Here is a 19,519-nt window from a genome sequence, read left to right as displayed (position 1 = left end):
AAATAAAATTAGTTTAGGTTAGTACACGAGAGAAGTTATGGTTATTTGCAATAGGAAAAAAACATTATATCAACTTGACGCTTTGCAAAAAGTTCAACGATATTTTCTCACTCTCTAAACGTTTAAAAACGTGAGCAATTTATTTTATCAAAAATGTTCACCTGTGTTTAAAAAAAATGTGTATCAAAAACAAATATGCCATGGACATTTTCTCATCACGTTGTTTTGTTTGCACAACATTATCAAAACCCACAGCTCGCATCTTGAACAAAAAAAAACACATTGGTATCCCGATAAAACGCATTTCCTTTCAGACAAAGTCAAACGTATATTTGAAAAAGTAAACCGCAAACAAATGCAAAAACTCAAGCCAAATATTATTCCAATTTTAAAAATTCATTTGACCGTGTATAAAGATATTTAAATTTACCAAATATAAGGTTCCGATTGAATTTAAAAAAAACGAATTTCTCTCGGATGTATATTGTCCGCCATGTGCGTCTTTATACACACTGAAAGCAAGTTACCTGAAAAATGTTGAATCGCAAAACAAAAATCGTTCACAAGCTGCTGTCAACCCAAACCTAAATCTCAACCCCACTGAATTACGCTTTTGATATGGAGTAAAAAAGGAGAAAGAAAGACACGTTTGAATAATAATGACAATTTTTCCATTTGTTTGGCCAACCTTTTGGCACATGTCGATTAATCAAAATTGGGTTACTATATTGACTAGATTTGCAACAAGACTTACTCAGTCTGTTAACATTACGTGATATGAAATTGAAATTATTCAATTGCCAGGAATTCGATTCAAAAGACATCCACCCAAACTTATTCTTCAACAAAAGCATTCACAATGGTCGATGTTTTCAACGTAATTTCCTTAATAATTTCCATCATCAAAATGTATACTGTAAAATACAGACGTTTTTGCTGACTACGCTCACATTAGTTTTCGAATCAATAAAGCATAAACTTCATTCTTAAGCTGTAATGGGATTTTTCTTATCGAAAAGTGTAGTATGCTAATATATTGATTGTGCGTTAGTTTATTGCATTAAATTTTGCACAATATTCGTAGTTTTTCAAAGTGAAAGGAACCATAATGGAATGTTCTTTGGAATGGTATCAAATTGGTATGAATCGTTTATATCAACAATTGACAACATTTAATGTAGACATATCATTCGTTTGAATATTTCGTTACATTCTGCGTCTTCTGTTTTTAATCGAATGGCATGGGAATTCTTGAGAAGTGTTTAGTTGCTTTCGACTTTTTTCTATCAATAATCAATACCAAAGACCGCTTGCAGACAGTTTTTCGTAAGAAGTGGAAAATTCTTAGCGATTATATAACGATCTCCTTACGTTATTTTGGCAGATTTCTCCCTGGATCGATAACGAAAGAAAAACTTTACTTTATTTTTTTTTTTTGGCCAATTTTTCAATTCTTCCAAATCAAAGGAAGAAATGTGTGTTACATTTTCAATATAAATATCTCCATCATTTTCAGCAAGCTCATTGCCCCAGAGATATTGTATCATCATTGTGTTTCGAAAGAGGGGAGACAAACGATAGACTAATCCAAAATTATGCAAATGTACAATGTACCGAAAATGGTTAGTTCAAACTTTTTTCGTGCACTGTAAATGAGAATTACGGAGCATAACGGACATTGAATATAAAATAGAAATGCTTTTAATGGAATGACAAAAGTGCGAACGGAACTTTTTAATTGTTGCTTGAAGCTCAATTGGATAACTTTTTGTGCAAACACACCAAAAATACTTGTCTCTCGGTGTGTGTGTGTGTGTGTGTGTGTGTGTGTGTGTGTGTGTGTGTATTTGCTTTTTTGTTCATACGAATCCCTTTAAGTTTATCACAAAATCCTTGCAATTTTCAGAACAGCATATTTTATTGTCTGCAAAATTAATTATGAAAATGAAATATTACAATTAATTTTAATCACCATTATCATTTGAAATTCGATAAAAATAAGTAAGACTTTATTCCTTCTTCTGTTCACTAAAAACTTTATTGTACAGAGAAAAATGAATGCCGTAAAAATAAACCGAAATTTACTGAGAGAAATAGATACATTGTTAAAAAATTGATGTAACGAACAAATCCCTTTTAGGTTCGGACGAGAGAAAAAGAAATAAGTCAATTACAATGGGAATAAAATTCTTTACATCTCTAGCCCGGTCGTTTCCAAGTTTGAATAAAACAGCATAATGACCCTTGAATGATAAACAAAGCAAGAGACACAATTCTCATTTAAATGGTATCAAACAGACGGTAATTTTTGTATCTCAAGTTGAACCACATTCATCTTTGCTCTTCCGTTCTTACTGTGTACACTGTGGGTACACCAATAGAAAATGTACAATATGTATCTGCACAACTATATACAAAATAATGGTGGTCGAGAGATGAAACAATGGGCACTCAGCGCATACATATAAGCGTCAATTCACGTTTGGTTTTATTTTTATTTATTTCGTTGTAAATAGTTGTTTGTAAAGATGAAGCCCGCTATTTCAAATATAATTACCTCAACGAACTTGAATCATTACAGTTGTAACCTTTTTACAGTTGGCATTCATCTCGAGACCGTTGCATTCCATGACGATAGTTTTAACTTATGCACACAAGATGGATTTTCATTTTGAACAATGCACATTTTGCACTGGGTTTTCACGCAACACGAAAAGGTCAATGCATGCACTATCTAATTAATCGTAAGAACATTACGATCTCGTTTCCCTGAATGTTTATCAAGAAGATGTACATGTTATTGCCTTGCTCGAACTGGCGGTGTACTAACTCTATCATTACATTTCATCGAAATGAGCAGACCGCACTTATAGTTTGATCTTTTTTTTTAATCCTTTGCAACCCCTTTTTAACCAACAAAGCGATTTTAACTCGCCACGTTTTTTCACGTTCATCGAATAACAAAGAAGAACTTGAAACATTACTTTTCGAAACTTCTTCACAGAAACTTTTTATTTTTATTTTTCGCTGATTGCAAGTCTCGCATTCATGAAAAAAATATCAAGTTTATTATTCACATAAAAAAAATGTTCACAGTACCACTTCACAAATATATGAAAAACAAAGTTCCATTTTAAATACTCGCGCATTGAGACTATCCAAACTTCCTTCACAAAACATATATGCACACATTACGTGGGTTGTTGTGTTTCGTCGATCGGGAGCAAAAGAAAAATGTATTTGTAAATGACTTTTATGTGAATTTTGTTTGTTTAAAGTGCTTTTTGTGCTAGAAAAACGCAAAAACTTTGTTATACTTTATCAAAATCAAGGGAACGTAGTTATATATCACCGTTAACATTTCACTGCTGTTCATATCTCTTGTTCTTGTTCTATTTTCTCTGCTCGCTTATAGTTTTTTCCTCTTTTGTTTTATTTCGTCCATTCGAAACGCACATACACATTTCATGCATTCCATTTACATACTCTGGCATCCTCAAAACCGTGTAAATCAAACAATGCAAAAATGCTTTGTATATTTGCTCATTGCATGCGATAGAGTATACCATTTGGTTGTATGACTTCAATCTCTTGTAATTTTGAATTTTCAAAACTAAAAAAGCGAACACATTGGTATGTGTTACCATTAATAAAATACGTCAAATAGAATTCAAAACAATTGCTGTATGCAATTCTGGTATGTGTGATTCTAAATGTATCGCCATTACGATGAGTCTTTTTTTCGTACTCTGTTACAAAACTCATTAAGTCATTCGTTGTGCATGTTATACAATGATTAAAACTGGTATATGTGCTCCATCTTCAAAGTTACATATTATATTTGCACAATTGTACTCAATTCGAGCTACTGAACCTATATATATACACCAAAACACGCCTTATCCTTCGAATGCAATCGCACACATAATGTTGTTTAAGTTTTCCCTTTGCCAACGAGTACAAGCAACACTCAATGAACTCGTAAAAATAGAAGTGCTCATTTGAGTTTTGTTACACTGTTGGTCGTCAATATATTGTATCATTTGAATAACGGTGTTATCTACATTTATTGGTAACACTTTTGTGGTGTTGCCTTTGCTGCTCATTTTATGTCTTGTTTTGTATATTACAAAATGAGTCACCATCACCACTGACTTTATAGAAGATTCATTCGTTTTAAATATTTTGGAGCCTTATTAGTAATCCCAAACTTGGCACGCCATGTTGAACGTCTCTGTTTTCACTGTTGACGTAAATGAGCTTTATCTCTCTTTGCCAAGCATATTTGCATATGTGCAACCTACAGTATGTAAAGTGTCTACAGCGCATTTTTTGCCGGATGAAGCGTGTTAAAAACCAACGAAAGAAACGTCTAATTCAATCTCGTGCTTCTTACAAAAGCTTTTTATGAAATTTTTTTTTGATTAACTTGGTTTAACTTATATTTCAGTAAGTCTGAGTAGCCTACAGATATTTTCTTTATTGGCATTGAGCACCGTGCGCTTTTTTTTAGCAACAAAATCCACTTTTCATTTCGATTGAAAAACTTTTTCACTCAGATTTATTATTAAAAAGACGTTTCAGCGCTAAAATTCACACAGAATAACGCATGAACGTCATTCTGGTTATTTATCATCGCGTAAAATATTTGTCTACCAATTTCCAGAAGATGAAAAAAGTTGATGCCATGCCATGAGTTGTTATTTGAAGCCAAAGTCTTGTTATCATTCTCAAGTAAAAGATAGCAAATATTGTTCAAATGAAAACAGCACACACGTAAAATGATAATACCTCGAATAAAAGTCGATTGGAATACGGTTGCCATGTAATTAACAGCTTTACTCAAGCAGCTTGAGTCAAGTTGCATGATGGGATGCGCCATTTACTCAATTTGATTTATGTGTTTATATTGTGAATATGTATATGGAGAATGTTGCCTTTTAAATATTAGCTTTATTGGCAGGCTGTCAGCCACTTGAACACATCACACCGCTTTGGAAATGCTGCCATTTACAAGTGAAATTTAAAATTGCCATTTTTCACAAAATCGCTTCACAATTTTACATCTCAATTGAGCTTCTTCAACTTCAATCTTTACATCGTACTTGAAACTAAGTTTAATAATATGTGCGAACATTAACTTGCTGTGATTGAAAGTGTTTTATTATACAGATTGATCTCTCAACAATACCCAAGAAGCTGGAGAAAAACACGTGTACGAACCATTCCGTCTACTCGGCGAGATCAGCGAGAAAAACCTTCGTCTCCATTAAAAGAACATTCAGTTTTTTTCCCTGAAAAATCCAAGATGAATACTCGTAGTTTCAATATAGTGGCAAAAACGCTATAAATCAAAAGCACAAAAGCGACGCATTCCACTTCACTTTTTTTGTATTTGTAAAAACTTGGGCTCATACTTTTTTCCTTGAGTGTATATATTTATTGAGCTATTGCAGTAGATTTCTTTTAAACCACAGCCTTTATATCCGAACGGTATTTTAAATCAAAGCATCTCTCTCTGATGACAAAAACAGTATAGGTAACTTTTTACACGATATTTGAGACGTATCGCCAATTAAATAAGAGAAATGATTCGAAAATAACAAATTCCTGGACCTTTGTTTAAAAATTAGTTTTTTTTTCGTTCCCTTCAATAAAAAGCAGAAAAATAGTTCAATATAACCATAAAAAATTTAGAAGGGTGATGGCAAAATTCCGTAGGGGGTCCCTGGAAAAATCTATGGGGGGTCCCTGACGATCTCAACAATTTGTACGAAATGAGGATAAAATCGTTTTTTTTTTTTGCTCTTCACTTTTTTGGTGAAAATCCCTAGCAAATCGAAAGAATTTTTTTACTTCAAAATGCCTTGCAAATCCAAAAATGACAAGAAAATCGTTTTTACTTTTTGAAAGTCACTTTTTGAGGCGAAAATCCTTAGCAAATCGGAAGAATTTTCTCGCCCAAAAAAAGTGAAGAGCAAAAAAAGGTCCTCATTTCCAAAATTGTTGAGGGTTCCTAAAAATATTTTAAGGGGGGTCATCCGACCCCTAGAAACCCTCGTCATCACCTATGAGATGAGTTTATTTAGGTTTCGTTTGAAAAAGGTAAATCCTATCGAAAGAAATGTAGCTTTGAAAAATAGAAAAAGTGTAATCCATTGTTTTATTCCAGATTGCTTTGTCGTTGAATTAACCATTTTTTGCCTTCATTTTGTGATCCAACTACCATAAAATAATATCGTTTAACAACTGAAACGAAAACCTATTTTTTTATTGATTATTCACCATCACATTTGATATAAAAAATTGAAGAAGACACCCGAAATCTTTTCTGCTGAATAATTGACGATTCAAACAATCTGATACGTTCATTTCATCGAACTTTTCTCTTAAATTACTCACATAGGTAGCTAACAAGTGAGCCATACATGATTCACCTGTCAGTGCCATTTTTGGGCCATTTTCTTAAGTTTTACCAATTTTCAAAGCACTACCGTTGTTCATTGGACGATGGAAATTCCGAATATGTGGAAAAAGAGAACATCGTATTCCATTGGCGGCGAAGAAAAAAGGGAATTTAAAATTAAAATTTGCGCCGGAAAACGGAAGTGTTTTCAATTTCTTTGATCTTTGCTAGCTCAAATGTGTTGGCTTGAAAACCTACAGTTTGTTTAGTTCATTTATAGTAGTAGTTGCTATCGGCAGTTTCTGTGTTCGTTGTTTGAACTGATTTTGCTTATGTTTTAAAAGGACATCGAACAGGATCTATGTATATATGGCTTATTTGTTTTCTCTATTTAATTTTCGTTAAGAACTGTGACCTTTTATACGTGTACATGGCATTAGGTGTCGAAAAGATTTTATACCTTTTTTGTGTATATTGAGAAGTTTTGTGAAAAGTGTCTGGCCTTTTAAAGGTTTCGAATGGTCCAATCAAGCTTATATCGGCTTGAAAATATTTTATTGAACAGCGTTTGTTCTTCGTTTGATTTTTTTCTCACGTCAAATGCATAAAGTTCCTCAAAAACCCTGAGATACTTAACAAAACCACACCGAGGATTGTGTGCGTTGATTTTAATTTCCCATCAAAAAAAATGTTAACAACTGTTTTGGGGGGGAAACTGTATGTCATGCGTAATGAGAAAATGTCAAACAAAGCTCGAGGTATATGGGTTCTTCTTGGTACATTTGTTTTTCTCTTTGCCTTTTGTTGTGCACATATAAAAATAAAGTATTGTTGTTGGCCACGGCTATGTGACTCATAACAAGCCGAACATGAGGCTGACTTTTACGGAGCGGAAATCCATTCCACGCTGCTTGCAAATAGTGATTTGTCATTTTTTCCGCTCCATTTTCATCTACCTGTGCATATAGTGAATTTCATGTATTCATTTGATTATATGTTGTGGATTACATTTTCAGCGTTCAGTCAGTTGCATGAATGCCAAGAATATATATGACGCAAGTCTGAATAAGGTATAGCGTGTACATGATGGGGTAGCCGTTGTATAACAAAACAATCTTCCAGCTCTTCATCTCTTCTATTGATCGATATATAAATTTTCGCAAGAATAACCGTCGAAATCAATTTCGGCCATGAGTTTTTGCGTCATCGTTTACATCACAACAGCCATAAAAAAATTTGCTATTCAACATAAAAGTTGTTTGCGAAGTGAATTTTCGGCTTATGTTTGTTTTAGACGCATAAATTTCTCGAGCTCTGTAAACAGTATATGTACATAGCAAAAATTATGATGTGTATTCGTTCACCGTTAATCGTTATGGCAAGATGTTGCTTTGAGCTTTGAGCCATTTAGAAATTAAAAATTTACACATTGCTTGACAAAGTGAAATATGCATGAACGAACCGATTCAACAGGTATGCTTCCCAACATCGAATCACATCAAATACGAGGGGCTGGGAAGATGATTATTATAATATTTCATGTGCACACTTTTTCATGATTACCTTTTTTTGGTGAACATCAAATTCTTGGTGGGTGACTAAAATGATAGAACGTTAAAGTTAAATTGGAATGAATATGCGCGTGTATGTTCACTTTTGATTTTTCAGGTGTGGTTATATGAAACTTGAACGGTATAATAAGATGTTAAATGCTCTCCGCAAGGCAAAATTTAATAATTCAAAGCAGTGAAAAACCCTATCGATCATTAACATACTTTGGTGTGTTGACTTTTGCTTGCTTGCTTTTGCTTTATCCGAGAGAGAATGTATTTGCACAACACTCTTAGATACATTAATAATTCATAGGTACAGTGAATTGGGAATCGCTAATCAGTTACAAACACACCTTTCGCTGTAAATAAGCTGCGAAGAGTTAATAATATCCAAGGAATAAAATAGAAGCTAGTATGCATACCATTACTTCCGTCATTTTTTTTTTATTTTTTTGTTTTTGACATGTCTGTCCAAAAAATGGTCACAATTCTATTAAATAACATTAATAATGACATTTAAAAGTTGAATGAAGAATTTCACTTTTGATATTTATCACATTGAAAACTAAATTGAGCGATTATTGAAATTAACATGACATGACGTGGCTTAACGCGACTGATACGATATAATACCATAAAATGGAAGATTAACTTTGTCACAGCTGTGATTCGATCATCAAAAACATTCGTTAATATTGGCTTGCTTCATGCTTTCGGACGCTTTCGCCCCCGATGTCATCTCCCCCAATATCATTTTAATTGGAGAATTGATTGGTTGGTGGCATGCTATTGATTTTACAAATTGGCCGCATCACTTCAGGTCATCATCTGGCAGGGTAAAAATCTAGAAAAGTTTTTGCACAAAAAAGGATAAGAAAAACACATTCGATTTACGCGAGAAGATGAAATGAGCGAAAATATTCGTGCATGGCAAAGATGGAGAAGAAAAGTTCGACATTTGAGTTTTTGGTGAAACGATTTGCGCCTGGTGCTAATAGCATTGATGCGTCTTTTTATGGGCAATACACCTTAACTTATTTATGTAGCACACACACACACACAATCCCCAATTTATCAGGTATTGAATGCCGATACTGATTCTATTTATTATGCGACGGATAGATTGGAATAACGTATTTTGTTTTTTCTCACGGCGCCTCAGCCGTTCGGTGTATCATGTCAGGCATTTATCTGTGTAATGGTTTTATGTGTGAGAATGGATATAATTTGTATGACGTTGTCGCACATTCATGCCAAATAGCAATCAAATACGACAAATACGCATTCAAATAAATTCCCCTAGACAGATGCTGAATTTAAAACAGAAACGAACTGGATATAAACAGGATCTATTTGTAGCAAACGTAATATAACAAAATCGTGAGAATGAGTACGGCAAAATAAATGCAGAATGTTGTTATAACCCAAGTCAGTATAATACACTTTTCGAAAAGTGTACACATTCTTCGTATAGTTTTATTCGACTCCCTTCCCACACTCTTCTCATATAATAAATTTTTCCACTGATGGATAGTTTTTGATTTTGTTTACTTTTGACATTTTGAAAAAAATGAACGTATACAAAAAAAAATGAATAAGCTGTTGCAACAGCAATTGTCGTTCTGTTGTATTTTGACACAACTGACGAATGCTATAAACGTCAAAAACGTTCAAATATCAAAATACAAACATTACTTCCAATGGAATGCAGTGATAGCATTACCAATACCATTACACACTCTCTTCTCACTCAATATACGTGTTTTATGCAAAAGTGTGAGAAGGGAGTAGAATAAAATTATACGAAGAGTGTGAGAAGAGCGTGTACACTCTTCGAAAAGTGTATTATACTGACTTGGGAAGAATATTATTTGGAAGATTTTCTGATTTGTCGCATATATATATATATTCGCGACTTACATTTTGTGATTGGTTTACCGGCGGCACTAAGCGTATCATGCTGAGTAAAATACGTTTTGGAACGAACGTTTCCACCTGTCAACGTGAAACAAATAGACACATTGAACACCGTTTGTCATTACATCATGTAAACAGCGTCAGTCATTTATTCGCTTAGCAAAGTTCGTTCGGATTGAAGAATTCCTGTGACACCATTTTCATGTGATTTATCAAGAGATTTCATAACGAGAAGATTTCGCATCGTTTTCAGTTTTCAACACTTGCATCACATATTTTCGATTCGATTTGAAATGGCATCTCTGTTTAAAATCAAGTGCATTTTGCTTCGATAAATTCTCAACAACATTTGGAGCGTGAAAATTTGCTAAGTTTTCTAGGAATTCGAAATATGTGCAAAAGTGAAAAATGATCAGTCATCTCCTCAAAATTCGTATAGATTTTCAAGGACACAGCAGGTCACAAAAAATATCACTGTTTTTGAAGCAAAACAACGTTATTTTTTGCAAATATACAGTTTTTTTTCGTATCATCTCCGAGATTTTTGGCTGCAATTTAATGAGCTTCGCAAGATAAATGTATTATTCGATTATTCGAATATTCGCCTTCGTTATTTCAATCAAAAGATTTCCCACGTTTCAAACTATAAATATATGCAAAATGTTTTGGTTGTGGTTGCAAGCATTCACCTTCATTTTCACAATGTAGAGTGAATTATTCGCTGAATTTAACACACCCACGGGCATCACATTATTTCATCTTAACTCCAGACACCAGTAAACCACCAATAAATGCAATATTGATCATTTTTATGTGTCTATAATTCGAAGTGTGCGCGGCTGTATAGAATGTGAAATGCTACAGTAAATATGGGCAAAAAATGAAGCAAACCGCATTTACGACAAAAGGTTTTGTTTCGCTTTTTTTTCGTTCGACTTAACGATAAACGTAAATCTTGAAATGTATAATGTAATTTGAACAGGTATTTGGGGTCCCAAACACACAAATACGAACATTAGCAAACGTTTATATTTATTTTGTATTCAAATGTGATTTTTCGCCCGTGAATTTGCTACCCCATTAATTTGAATTCAAAACTTTTGACAACAATAAATATTTATGATTGTATTATTTATTATTTAATGTGGAAAATAAAATTCGGCGAAAAATTTCATCGATATTTGCGAATGTGAATTGCAAACGCAGATGTGCGTTTTCCAATCACACGTTACAGAATATTTCTGCTTGAATAATTTCAAAAGCAATGGCCGATATAAATCTAAGTGAATACGATTCAATGATTCAGTCAATATAGGCCAAAAAGCATGTAAGCTCTTAATACTAGATTGTAACGCTTAAAATTTAGCTCATTCGTTTAGTCTCAGCAACAGTATTGAATGCGGCACACATACACACACACACAATAATACTGGTGTTACAGCAGCTGTGTGCGATTTTCGGCTTCGGAAAACCTGCATCTGTTGTAAATAAAACCGAGCTCGAGAACAATGTCTGCCTCTGTTTTTGGACACAGAGGCGGTATTATGTGCATACTCGCATTAAAACAAAAAAACACATTGTATTCTTTAAGTGTATGTGTGTGTTTTTTATGTGTCTGCTGAATCATACCGGTCAGCATAACACAATTCACTTTAGATGTTTCTACAGTTGAATGCCTCGGATTTTGTGCACATATTTCGGCACGTAAAAACTGAAAGTTTCATGCTCTCTTGTTACCATTTTCATATTATAGTTTTGGTTTTACGAGCCGTTTTGCTTCTTTTCTTGACATGATTTTCGACACACTCCAATGCATAAAAAGTGCTTTGCGAACACCGTACCGTAAGCCCGGCCACAGATATGTATGTGTAGTTTTTCTATCGGATGCGAATTCTGGTTGAATTTATGCGAGGCCACCACAAAATATAGAAAAGCGGAGAAATTGGGCCAGATGATATGAGATGCTCGGATGAAGCTTTTTTTGTGGGTCACTTGAAGCAAGAGATTTTAACGAAGAGAGGGGGCAGAACTCATTTAATGGATTTTGAGCTAATGAGTAAAAATACAGTTTGGCATCAATTTGACCACGGCTCTTTTATTTGATTGCCATTTTTTGTTGTATCCTCATATTTTGAGTACATTCCAGAGAGATATGATGAAATATGCCATCTCTCATTCAGTGTTTGCATATTAAATAAAAACATTCAGTCAATTTAATTTTAACGGATCGTTTATTTGTTATTCAGGCAAGGGCACAACGGCAAATAATTTAACCTCAACAGCAGTCATGCAAGTTATATTAACATTTCGGAATTTCAAGTGTGTATAAGCATTTCATGAATAAAATCGGCCCACATAAAAACGGAATGGTACATCATAAAACGAGAGAGAGAGAGAGAGAGAGAGAGAGAGAGAGAGAGAGAGAGAGAACAGTGAATCGGTTAATATTTTACGTTGACCTGACATTTCACAGTTTTTTTTGAACCCCTTTAGAAACAAAGTGCAATTAAATACCTTTGCTACCAATTTACATCTCGTTGGGAACAATTTTCGATCCATCATTCGATTCTTCAAACATTTTCCGCTATTTTCCAGCTGGTATTTCCATCAATTATACGGAAAACCTATCAATTAACTTAGTTTTTTTTGTTATCTGTCTACTTCTGCTTCATTCATCCATGACTTGCTTTTCTGACAGAGAAAGATCCATTTCAAACACGCGCGACGCCAGTCTATATTTACCAGCTTTCACTCATCAAACATTCTGTGATTGCTCTTCCTTATTTCACTTATGCGTTTACACTGGACTCGAGCTAAGTGGTCGGTTGCAACCACTAACTGATGAATTAATATATGGCAGTCATGAACTAGAGGTGTCAATGGACAATACAAAATCCCGTTTTTGTCCGTCCGTCCGAAGTGAACCTTTCGGACGGAGGGATAATTCCGTCGGAAGTCCGACAACGGTTTGGACACTCATGACATAAACAGTCGGTATTGGTAGCAACTGGTAGCAGCAACTGTCCATTTAGCTCGATTTCAGGTTTGCTTATCGCATCGAGTATTTATCATGGTTTGATGAGAGTTTGGTTTTCAATGCGCGTGATTCAAACAACCGAAGATGGATGTAATGATATGAATGCTTTCCTTCGGCATTGCTGCATCAAATTGCAAACAGAGAAATTAATCACATTTCTCATCAAGGAAATCTGATTCGATACAGTTTTTTTTTTCTTGTTCTTTTGAATATGTATGTTGATCATTTTCATATAGATGTATGTTGGTTTTGTTAGTAAATGTTTGAGCATTGAGTTTTTCCCCCATTTCACCTTTTTTCCTCTTTTTTTTCAATTGTAAAGCGCTTACAAAAAAGTCAGAAAGTTTTATCATATTCAAGACTACAACTTCAGTACGATTGATAAAGAGCCTAAAATGAAAGACCGAAATCTTAATACGGAACACATGATAACAAAAACAAACAGCGTTAACGATTTTGCACACGAAGAGATAGAGCGACTAACAAGTGATTCAAATAGAACCGGAAATTTAATGGAAAGAGTTGTCAGTGCGCCGTGTGAAAAAGGAAAAAAGAAATGGCGTCATTTCCAATCCAATTACATTTGTTGTGTTTGATTTAAGTTCGGCGAATTTATCTTCCGATTGATTTTATTTGATTTTGATACGATAGAAACGGAAAATCGAAGTCACTCTTCTGTACACGACGAAGAAAAATTGAGATCGATGTATATCGTAATTTAATGGTATTCAGAACAATTTGCTCGTAATTCGCAACGGAGACGAATTCACAAATATATACCCGATTAGGCTGGATGAATTTGTATGCGCTTTATTCAAATGTCATTAGGGAGACTCAACTTATAAGGTGCATGAGGGTAAACGTGTGTGGATGGTATCTACAATTTATGAATGGTGTCAATCTTATTTATCCATTTAATGCGATCAAATAAATACATGTTAACCAAAATTGAGTTTTTTTACATTTCTTTTATTCTTGCTTTTCGTGCGTTGAATACATATTGCTATGTAATTTTAAAACTGAAAAATCTCTTTTAAAATGTTGCACATAATCTTATATTGTTTTGTACGCCAATAGTGTTTGCTTGATTCGGTGTGTATTTTCATTTCGATTTATATTTATCTAACATTTTACGTGATCAACGTCAATTGTGGCTCCAAAACAACATCTCTTTTGTATTCCAAGAACTTGAACATAGGCAAAAAAAGAAGAAACAACTTTCGGAATAATTAAGTGAAGCGTTTTTCTTTTTTGACAAGCGCTATGAACCTTATTTCATATACATTTCAATATGTATTATGAAGGAAACAGACGATGAGAATGAATTTGTGATGCGATTAATTTTCTTAAGAATGTATTTCAAAAGAGTTTTTCTGAAATCAATCTACTTGCCGTTGGAAACTTGAACGTGCTTCCATATATTCTTTCTTCACTTTTTGCCGCAATGTGAGAGTTTCATTTTATTTATTTTATTGAATGAAAACGACCAACTTAGCAATTCGTTTGGGAATCAATTTATCCGTGTGTAAGCAAGATGAAGCTATTCATTTCTAGTAGCTAAACTCCACAACTGACCAATATTATCACAATGTTACGGTATTTCTATCGCAATGGAAGCGTGCAATGTACGCTCTTACCTTGGGGATAGCATTTCAAATATTCGCACTTAAGAATTCCATCTGTTATGACCGCTCACTCGAAAATGACACTTCAGTCGATAGGTGTGTATTAAGGTGTTGATAAAATTTATAAAGAAAATTGAACGATAGCTATTGTTTGGCATTTTTGAAAAGTAATTGACAATTTTCATTTCGCATAAAAGCATGCAGAGTGTACAATGTTCAAATAAATGAACGCATGTGGGTGGCAAAGGCATTGATGCGGTTAAATTAAAGAAAAATCATCGCAATGGCCGCTGAAGTGTGTAGAATTTGCTTTGTTGATCAAAGGTTAATGAAATGAACAAAGTTCAACAGCACACATAAGGGTGCCAGCACCACTGATGACATTTTTGCAATTATTTGTCTGAACTTGTCCGTGAGAGCATTCATTTTTTTGAGTAAGCTGAAGATCTCTTGAAAAAAAAAATCTTTTCAAAATGAAAGCGACTCTTGTTGACACTGTCTCTATTCAAGAAGCTTTGTAGAAGTGGGAAAGGCAAATATTTACACGTGCTAGTGACGCCTGTCATTCGTTCATTAGTTTTCTTGCTTTTGACTGTGTTAAGTTGAATTGAGATCTTTTGTCGTAATGAATCGAATTGTAATTGATATGTCAGAGTGAAAAGCTGTAAGGATAGAACTGAAAAAGCAACGTTTCCGCAAATTCTCTCACGACACGCCACATTTGCTCCAATATATTTCCAGTGTTCATCTCGCAAGGTATATAGCATAGTGTGCTATATTTTTTCATGGAACACCTCATAGTCTATATAACAATCACAACATTACTTAGAAAACTTGTTCATTTGTCGTTTACTTTCCTTCAATTTTTTCCATTTTATTCAATACATTGAATTTGTTTCAATGAAGAGAATTTTTTTCGTTCACCTTATTTGTCTTGAGTCAGTGAAGAGTATACACGAATTCAGTTGTTAAAAAGTTTCTTGATAATTTGTTGCACCTCAAATTGTCGAGAAGGAGTTTTCAAATTAATTGTTGTGAGTACTTTGATTTAATTTAATTACACTCATTGCAACTTAAACAACTTTATATAAATTAACGTTTTACTTTTACATAAACAAACGTCGTCTAATGAAGATAAAATTTTTGCAATTTATAATTTCAAATAGACATTATTTTTCAATTCCACAAGCGCAGTGTGAAAGGAAAAGTATTTACAGTAGTTATATGAGCAACAAAGTGAATACATCTTGTAGAAGACAAGAGTGTATCATTTCGAACATTCATTCAAGTGTCTACCAGCTGTTTACTCTTCCGATGAAACTGAATTATGGGTTAGTTTGTCATGAAGACGTAAAAAATCCAGTTTTATACCACAATAAAGTTTTCCTTAAGAAATGGTCACATCCGAGAAATGTCCCTTTGCTTCTACTTGGAATTCGAGAAATAAATCATGTAATAACTTGCAGACATGATTTAATCTTCTCGAGTGCACTATGAGCAATTATGTGCGCAAAACTGCTCTCTTAGCAAAAATTGGGGTGAACATGCATGGACTGCATGTCGGTTCCATACTGGGTACAAAACTAATTCCTCCCTTAAATCTTCCAAGATATCACTTTCTTACGATTTGCCAGGATTTTTGACCGAAATTCGACAACCCATCAATTTTGATACAATTGGAAATGAAATATCCATTTTCATGAACATTAAATGTGCTCTTTTATCAAACATTTTATTTTTATTTCTTGTAATTAAGATGACATTTCAATGTTTACATAGATTTAGACAGTTTCTGTACGTAGAAATGAACATACTTATAAGATTGAGCAAATATATCGAGATGTATTTTTCAGATGGCGAATTTAAAGTCCGAGTATTTTAAATTTTCAGCTGTCCATTCATCAAATTTCTTGATATATTCCTCACTCATTTCATCAACGAATCCACCAGCCTTTCCTTTTCGAAAGAATCTGAAAAGAGCGAGAATCGTACATAAATCCATCATTTAGTAAATATATGAATTCCGATAACGATAATAAAGCGATTATAAAATGTTTATTCTACTCTTTTTTTTAACACTTACTGAAATCCATTCATTGGTTTGGTGTAAAGTTTCCTCATATTCTCAATTGAGGTATATTCCATGAGCTCTTTTAATTCTTCTTCTCCATACGTGCATTCCAGAAATTTGGCAATTTTTTTAACTGCAGCAAATCGATCGGCCAATTGTTCCTCATAGTTTAAAAACAGAAGATGATCCAAGTTACGAAGTTGCCAATATGCAAGTATATGAGCATGAAGTGGTGCATATAGGCTTCTATTCTCCAAAAAGATGTCGAATTGTTCTTCAATGGTTCCTGAATAGTATTTTAACGCATCTCTGCTCATGTGAAAAAATGAAACAGCTACGTCTTTTGGATTGCGTGCCATATAAATAATTTTCGGTCGAACCGTCCACAATTCTACTGGCAATAAATGTGGTGGTAAATGTGATTGTATCACTCGCGGCGACGGTGCCTTATTCAATAATTCTAAATCTTTATATCCATCCTCCGGATTCACAGTAAAACGTTCTAGAAAAAGACCAGTGTATATTGCAAGCGGTTCTTTGGAAAAATCAAAACCATTTTTCAACTGCGAAACAATATTCAACGTCCATGTTGTGCCCGATTTCGGGTATCCAAGAATCCACACATCGTCACTTCTTACTTTGAATGTTCGGTAGTCATTGGCAAAATCTTCAAAACTCGTGCTTAAAAAACATGATTCGAACTTATAATCTTTTGGGAATGGCAAATGTAAATTGGACGAGGGTTTTGTATTTGCCAATAAAAACGTGTTTTCATTATCGATCATTGTTTTTTTGCCAATTGGTGTTTTCACTTCCTCAAAAATGAAGGGACTTGACGTTTTTTTATCCATTTTCGTACACTTGAATTAAGTTGAACTTTCGGTAAATACTGGACAAAAATTTCACGGAAACAGCTTTTTGACACAAATATTTTACGGCTTTTTGACAATTATCTATAAATTACAATAAAGATAAAGACATAAGAGTCGAAAAAATATATGTCTTGAATTAATATCTGCTTGAGTGGAACAAACAAACAGAAAATGATTTTAAAGCTTGACAACAGACAAAGTGAAACAAGGTTTAGAGTATATAATATATACCATGTATGCAATATAAAAAATAAATAATGATAACTATTTATTACAGAAAGCGTTCCGCTTCAGAGCAAAAACACTACGAACGATCGTTACAATTGTACTGGCAATAAATGTGGTGGTAAATGTGATTTTATCTTTTAAATCTCTATTATCATGACGTTCTAGAAAAAGTATTCAATGCAGAGGTTCTTTCGAAAAATCAAAACTATTTTTCAACTGCCAAACAATATTCTCTGTCCATGTGTTGCATTATTTCGGTTGTTCAAGAATTCACACATCGTCACTTCTTACTTTGAATGTTTGAGAGTCATTGGCACTAGCGTTGGCAAAATCTTTAAAAAAAATTACGAAAAAACATGGTTCGAACTTATAATGTTAAATTTGATAAGATAAAGAAATGTTTGTTGAAATATTTAGATAAAAAAAATTAATGTATCTTTGTAAATCATTTTTTTTTTCGATTTACCATCCCAATATCATGAGCATATAGCCAGATTCACGATTTTGAGATTGTCTAATGATAATTCAAGCTGACCACCAATGAAATAAAAAGACGGACCATTCGATTTTCAAGAACTCTTGACTACAGCAAATTATCGCATATTATCGTAATTCTTATAGGTAGCTTCAACTGAAAATTGCCCCCAGAGAAATTCACTTTTCACTAATTTGCTTTTTATTGGTTCAGTTTTTTCTCGTGAAATATGTATTATGAGTAGTAAAAAAACCTCTCGTAACGTATATAATTGTGTTTAGTCTAGTGATTTGTGTGTCGTATTTGTATGTATAATCTACTATGCAACTTTCATTTGATATCAAAATTGAATTTGAGCTCAATAAATTCACATGATGTTGTCTCAATGCGTCCGATTCAATGTGGCAACGTGTACGATACAAAGTTAAATGAAGATGAATGTACGATTTCACTTTTCTTCATTCACAGGACAGTATTAATATAATAGCGAAGCTCCATTTCCACGCGAATGTGAAAAGTAATTTTTCTCTAGCTCGTTGTTGCTATTATTGTCGATAGCTTTAAAAGCGAATTACATTCTTCGTCTGGAACTTCTAATTTTCTATTTATGGAGATTTCATTCAAATCTTCAACAATATTCAATGCAGAACAAAACCGAGTTTTAAATCGAACCATGGATTTTTTATCCGATACTGAACAAAAAAAAATGTTTCCCTTCGATGTATGCGTTACGTGCAAAAAGTACCGTTCTTTGTGCAGAATGTAGATAAATAAACCATTTCAAAAAATGATGATATACACACAGAGAAATATTGCAATGAAAACTAGATGGCTTGTCGTATAGAATTCGGAACTAGTTGACACTCCGTATAGAATTGTATTTTTCCATATAATTTCATACAAAAAGAGAATACACAAAAACGATATTTTACATGAAGATTATATGGACAAATACAATTTTATATGTATTGTCATCTAGTTCCAAATTTTATACGACATGCCATCTAGTTTTCTTTGTAAAATTTCTCTGTGTGTATATATTTAAAAAGCGTCTCCATCGTAAAATTCGTTACCTTCAAAGGTTTGCATGGATGAAAGGACACACATTATCAAAACTTTAAATGAATCACGTACATTTTTTTTGCGAGTAACAGAAAGAAGAATCCAGCTCTATTCAAAATGCACCACGTTAACGTGAATTTATAACTTTGGACCGTTAATTGGTTCAATGTTACATATAGAGAGGAGCGATGCATCCATGCTGCATTAAATGCGATGATAGAATCGAAGCCATAATAATTTTTATCTTTAAATATTTCACACGAAATGCAGGTT

At 33.6% G+C, this 19,519-nt stretch overlaps 2 protein-coding genes across 2 annotated transcripts in view; one reads left to right on the top strand and one right to left on the bottom strand.

Annotated features, from left to right (window-relative positions):
• Positions 1–19,519, top strand: part of LOC116336959 (D(2)-like dopamine receptor) — a 64,021-nt gene that overhangs the window by 23,372 nt on the left and 21,130 nt on the right. The window lies entirely within an intron of this gene.
• Positions 16,252–17,514, bottom strand: LOC116336962 (sulfotransferase 1 family member D1-like). Its single transcript, XM_031761201.1, has 2 exons — positions 16,622–17,514; positions 16,252–16,508 (listed from the first exon to the last, which is right to left on the bottom strand). The coding sequence occupies exons 1-2, from the start codon at positions 17,458–17,460 to the stop codon at positions 16,388–16,390; spliced, it is 960 nt and encodes a 319-aa protein (XP_031617061.1). The 5' UTR covers positions 17,461–17,514; the 3' UTR covers positions 16,252–16,387.

This window comes from Contarinia nasturtii, unplaced genomic scaffold (genome assembly GCF_009176525.2).
Source record: "Contarinia nasturtii isolate CC-2019 unplaced genomic scaffold, AAFC_CNas_1.1 Cnas_scaffold_220, whole genome shotgun sequence".
Classification (NCBI taxonomy): Eukaryota; Metazoa; Arthropoda; class Insecta; order Diptera; family Cecidomyiidae; genus Contarinia; species Contarinia nasturtii.
This window is presented reverse-complemented; position numbering and strand designations above follow the sequence as displayed.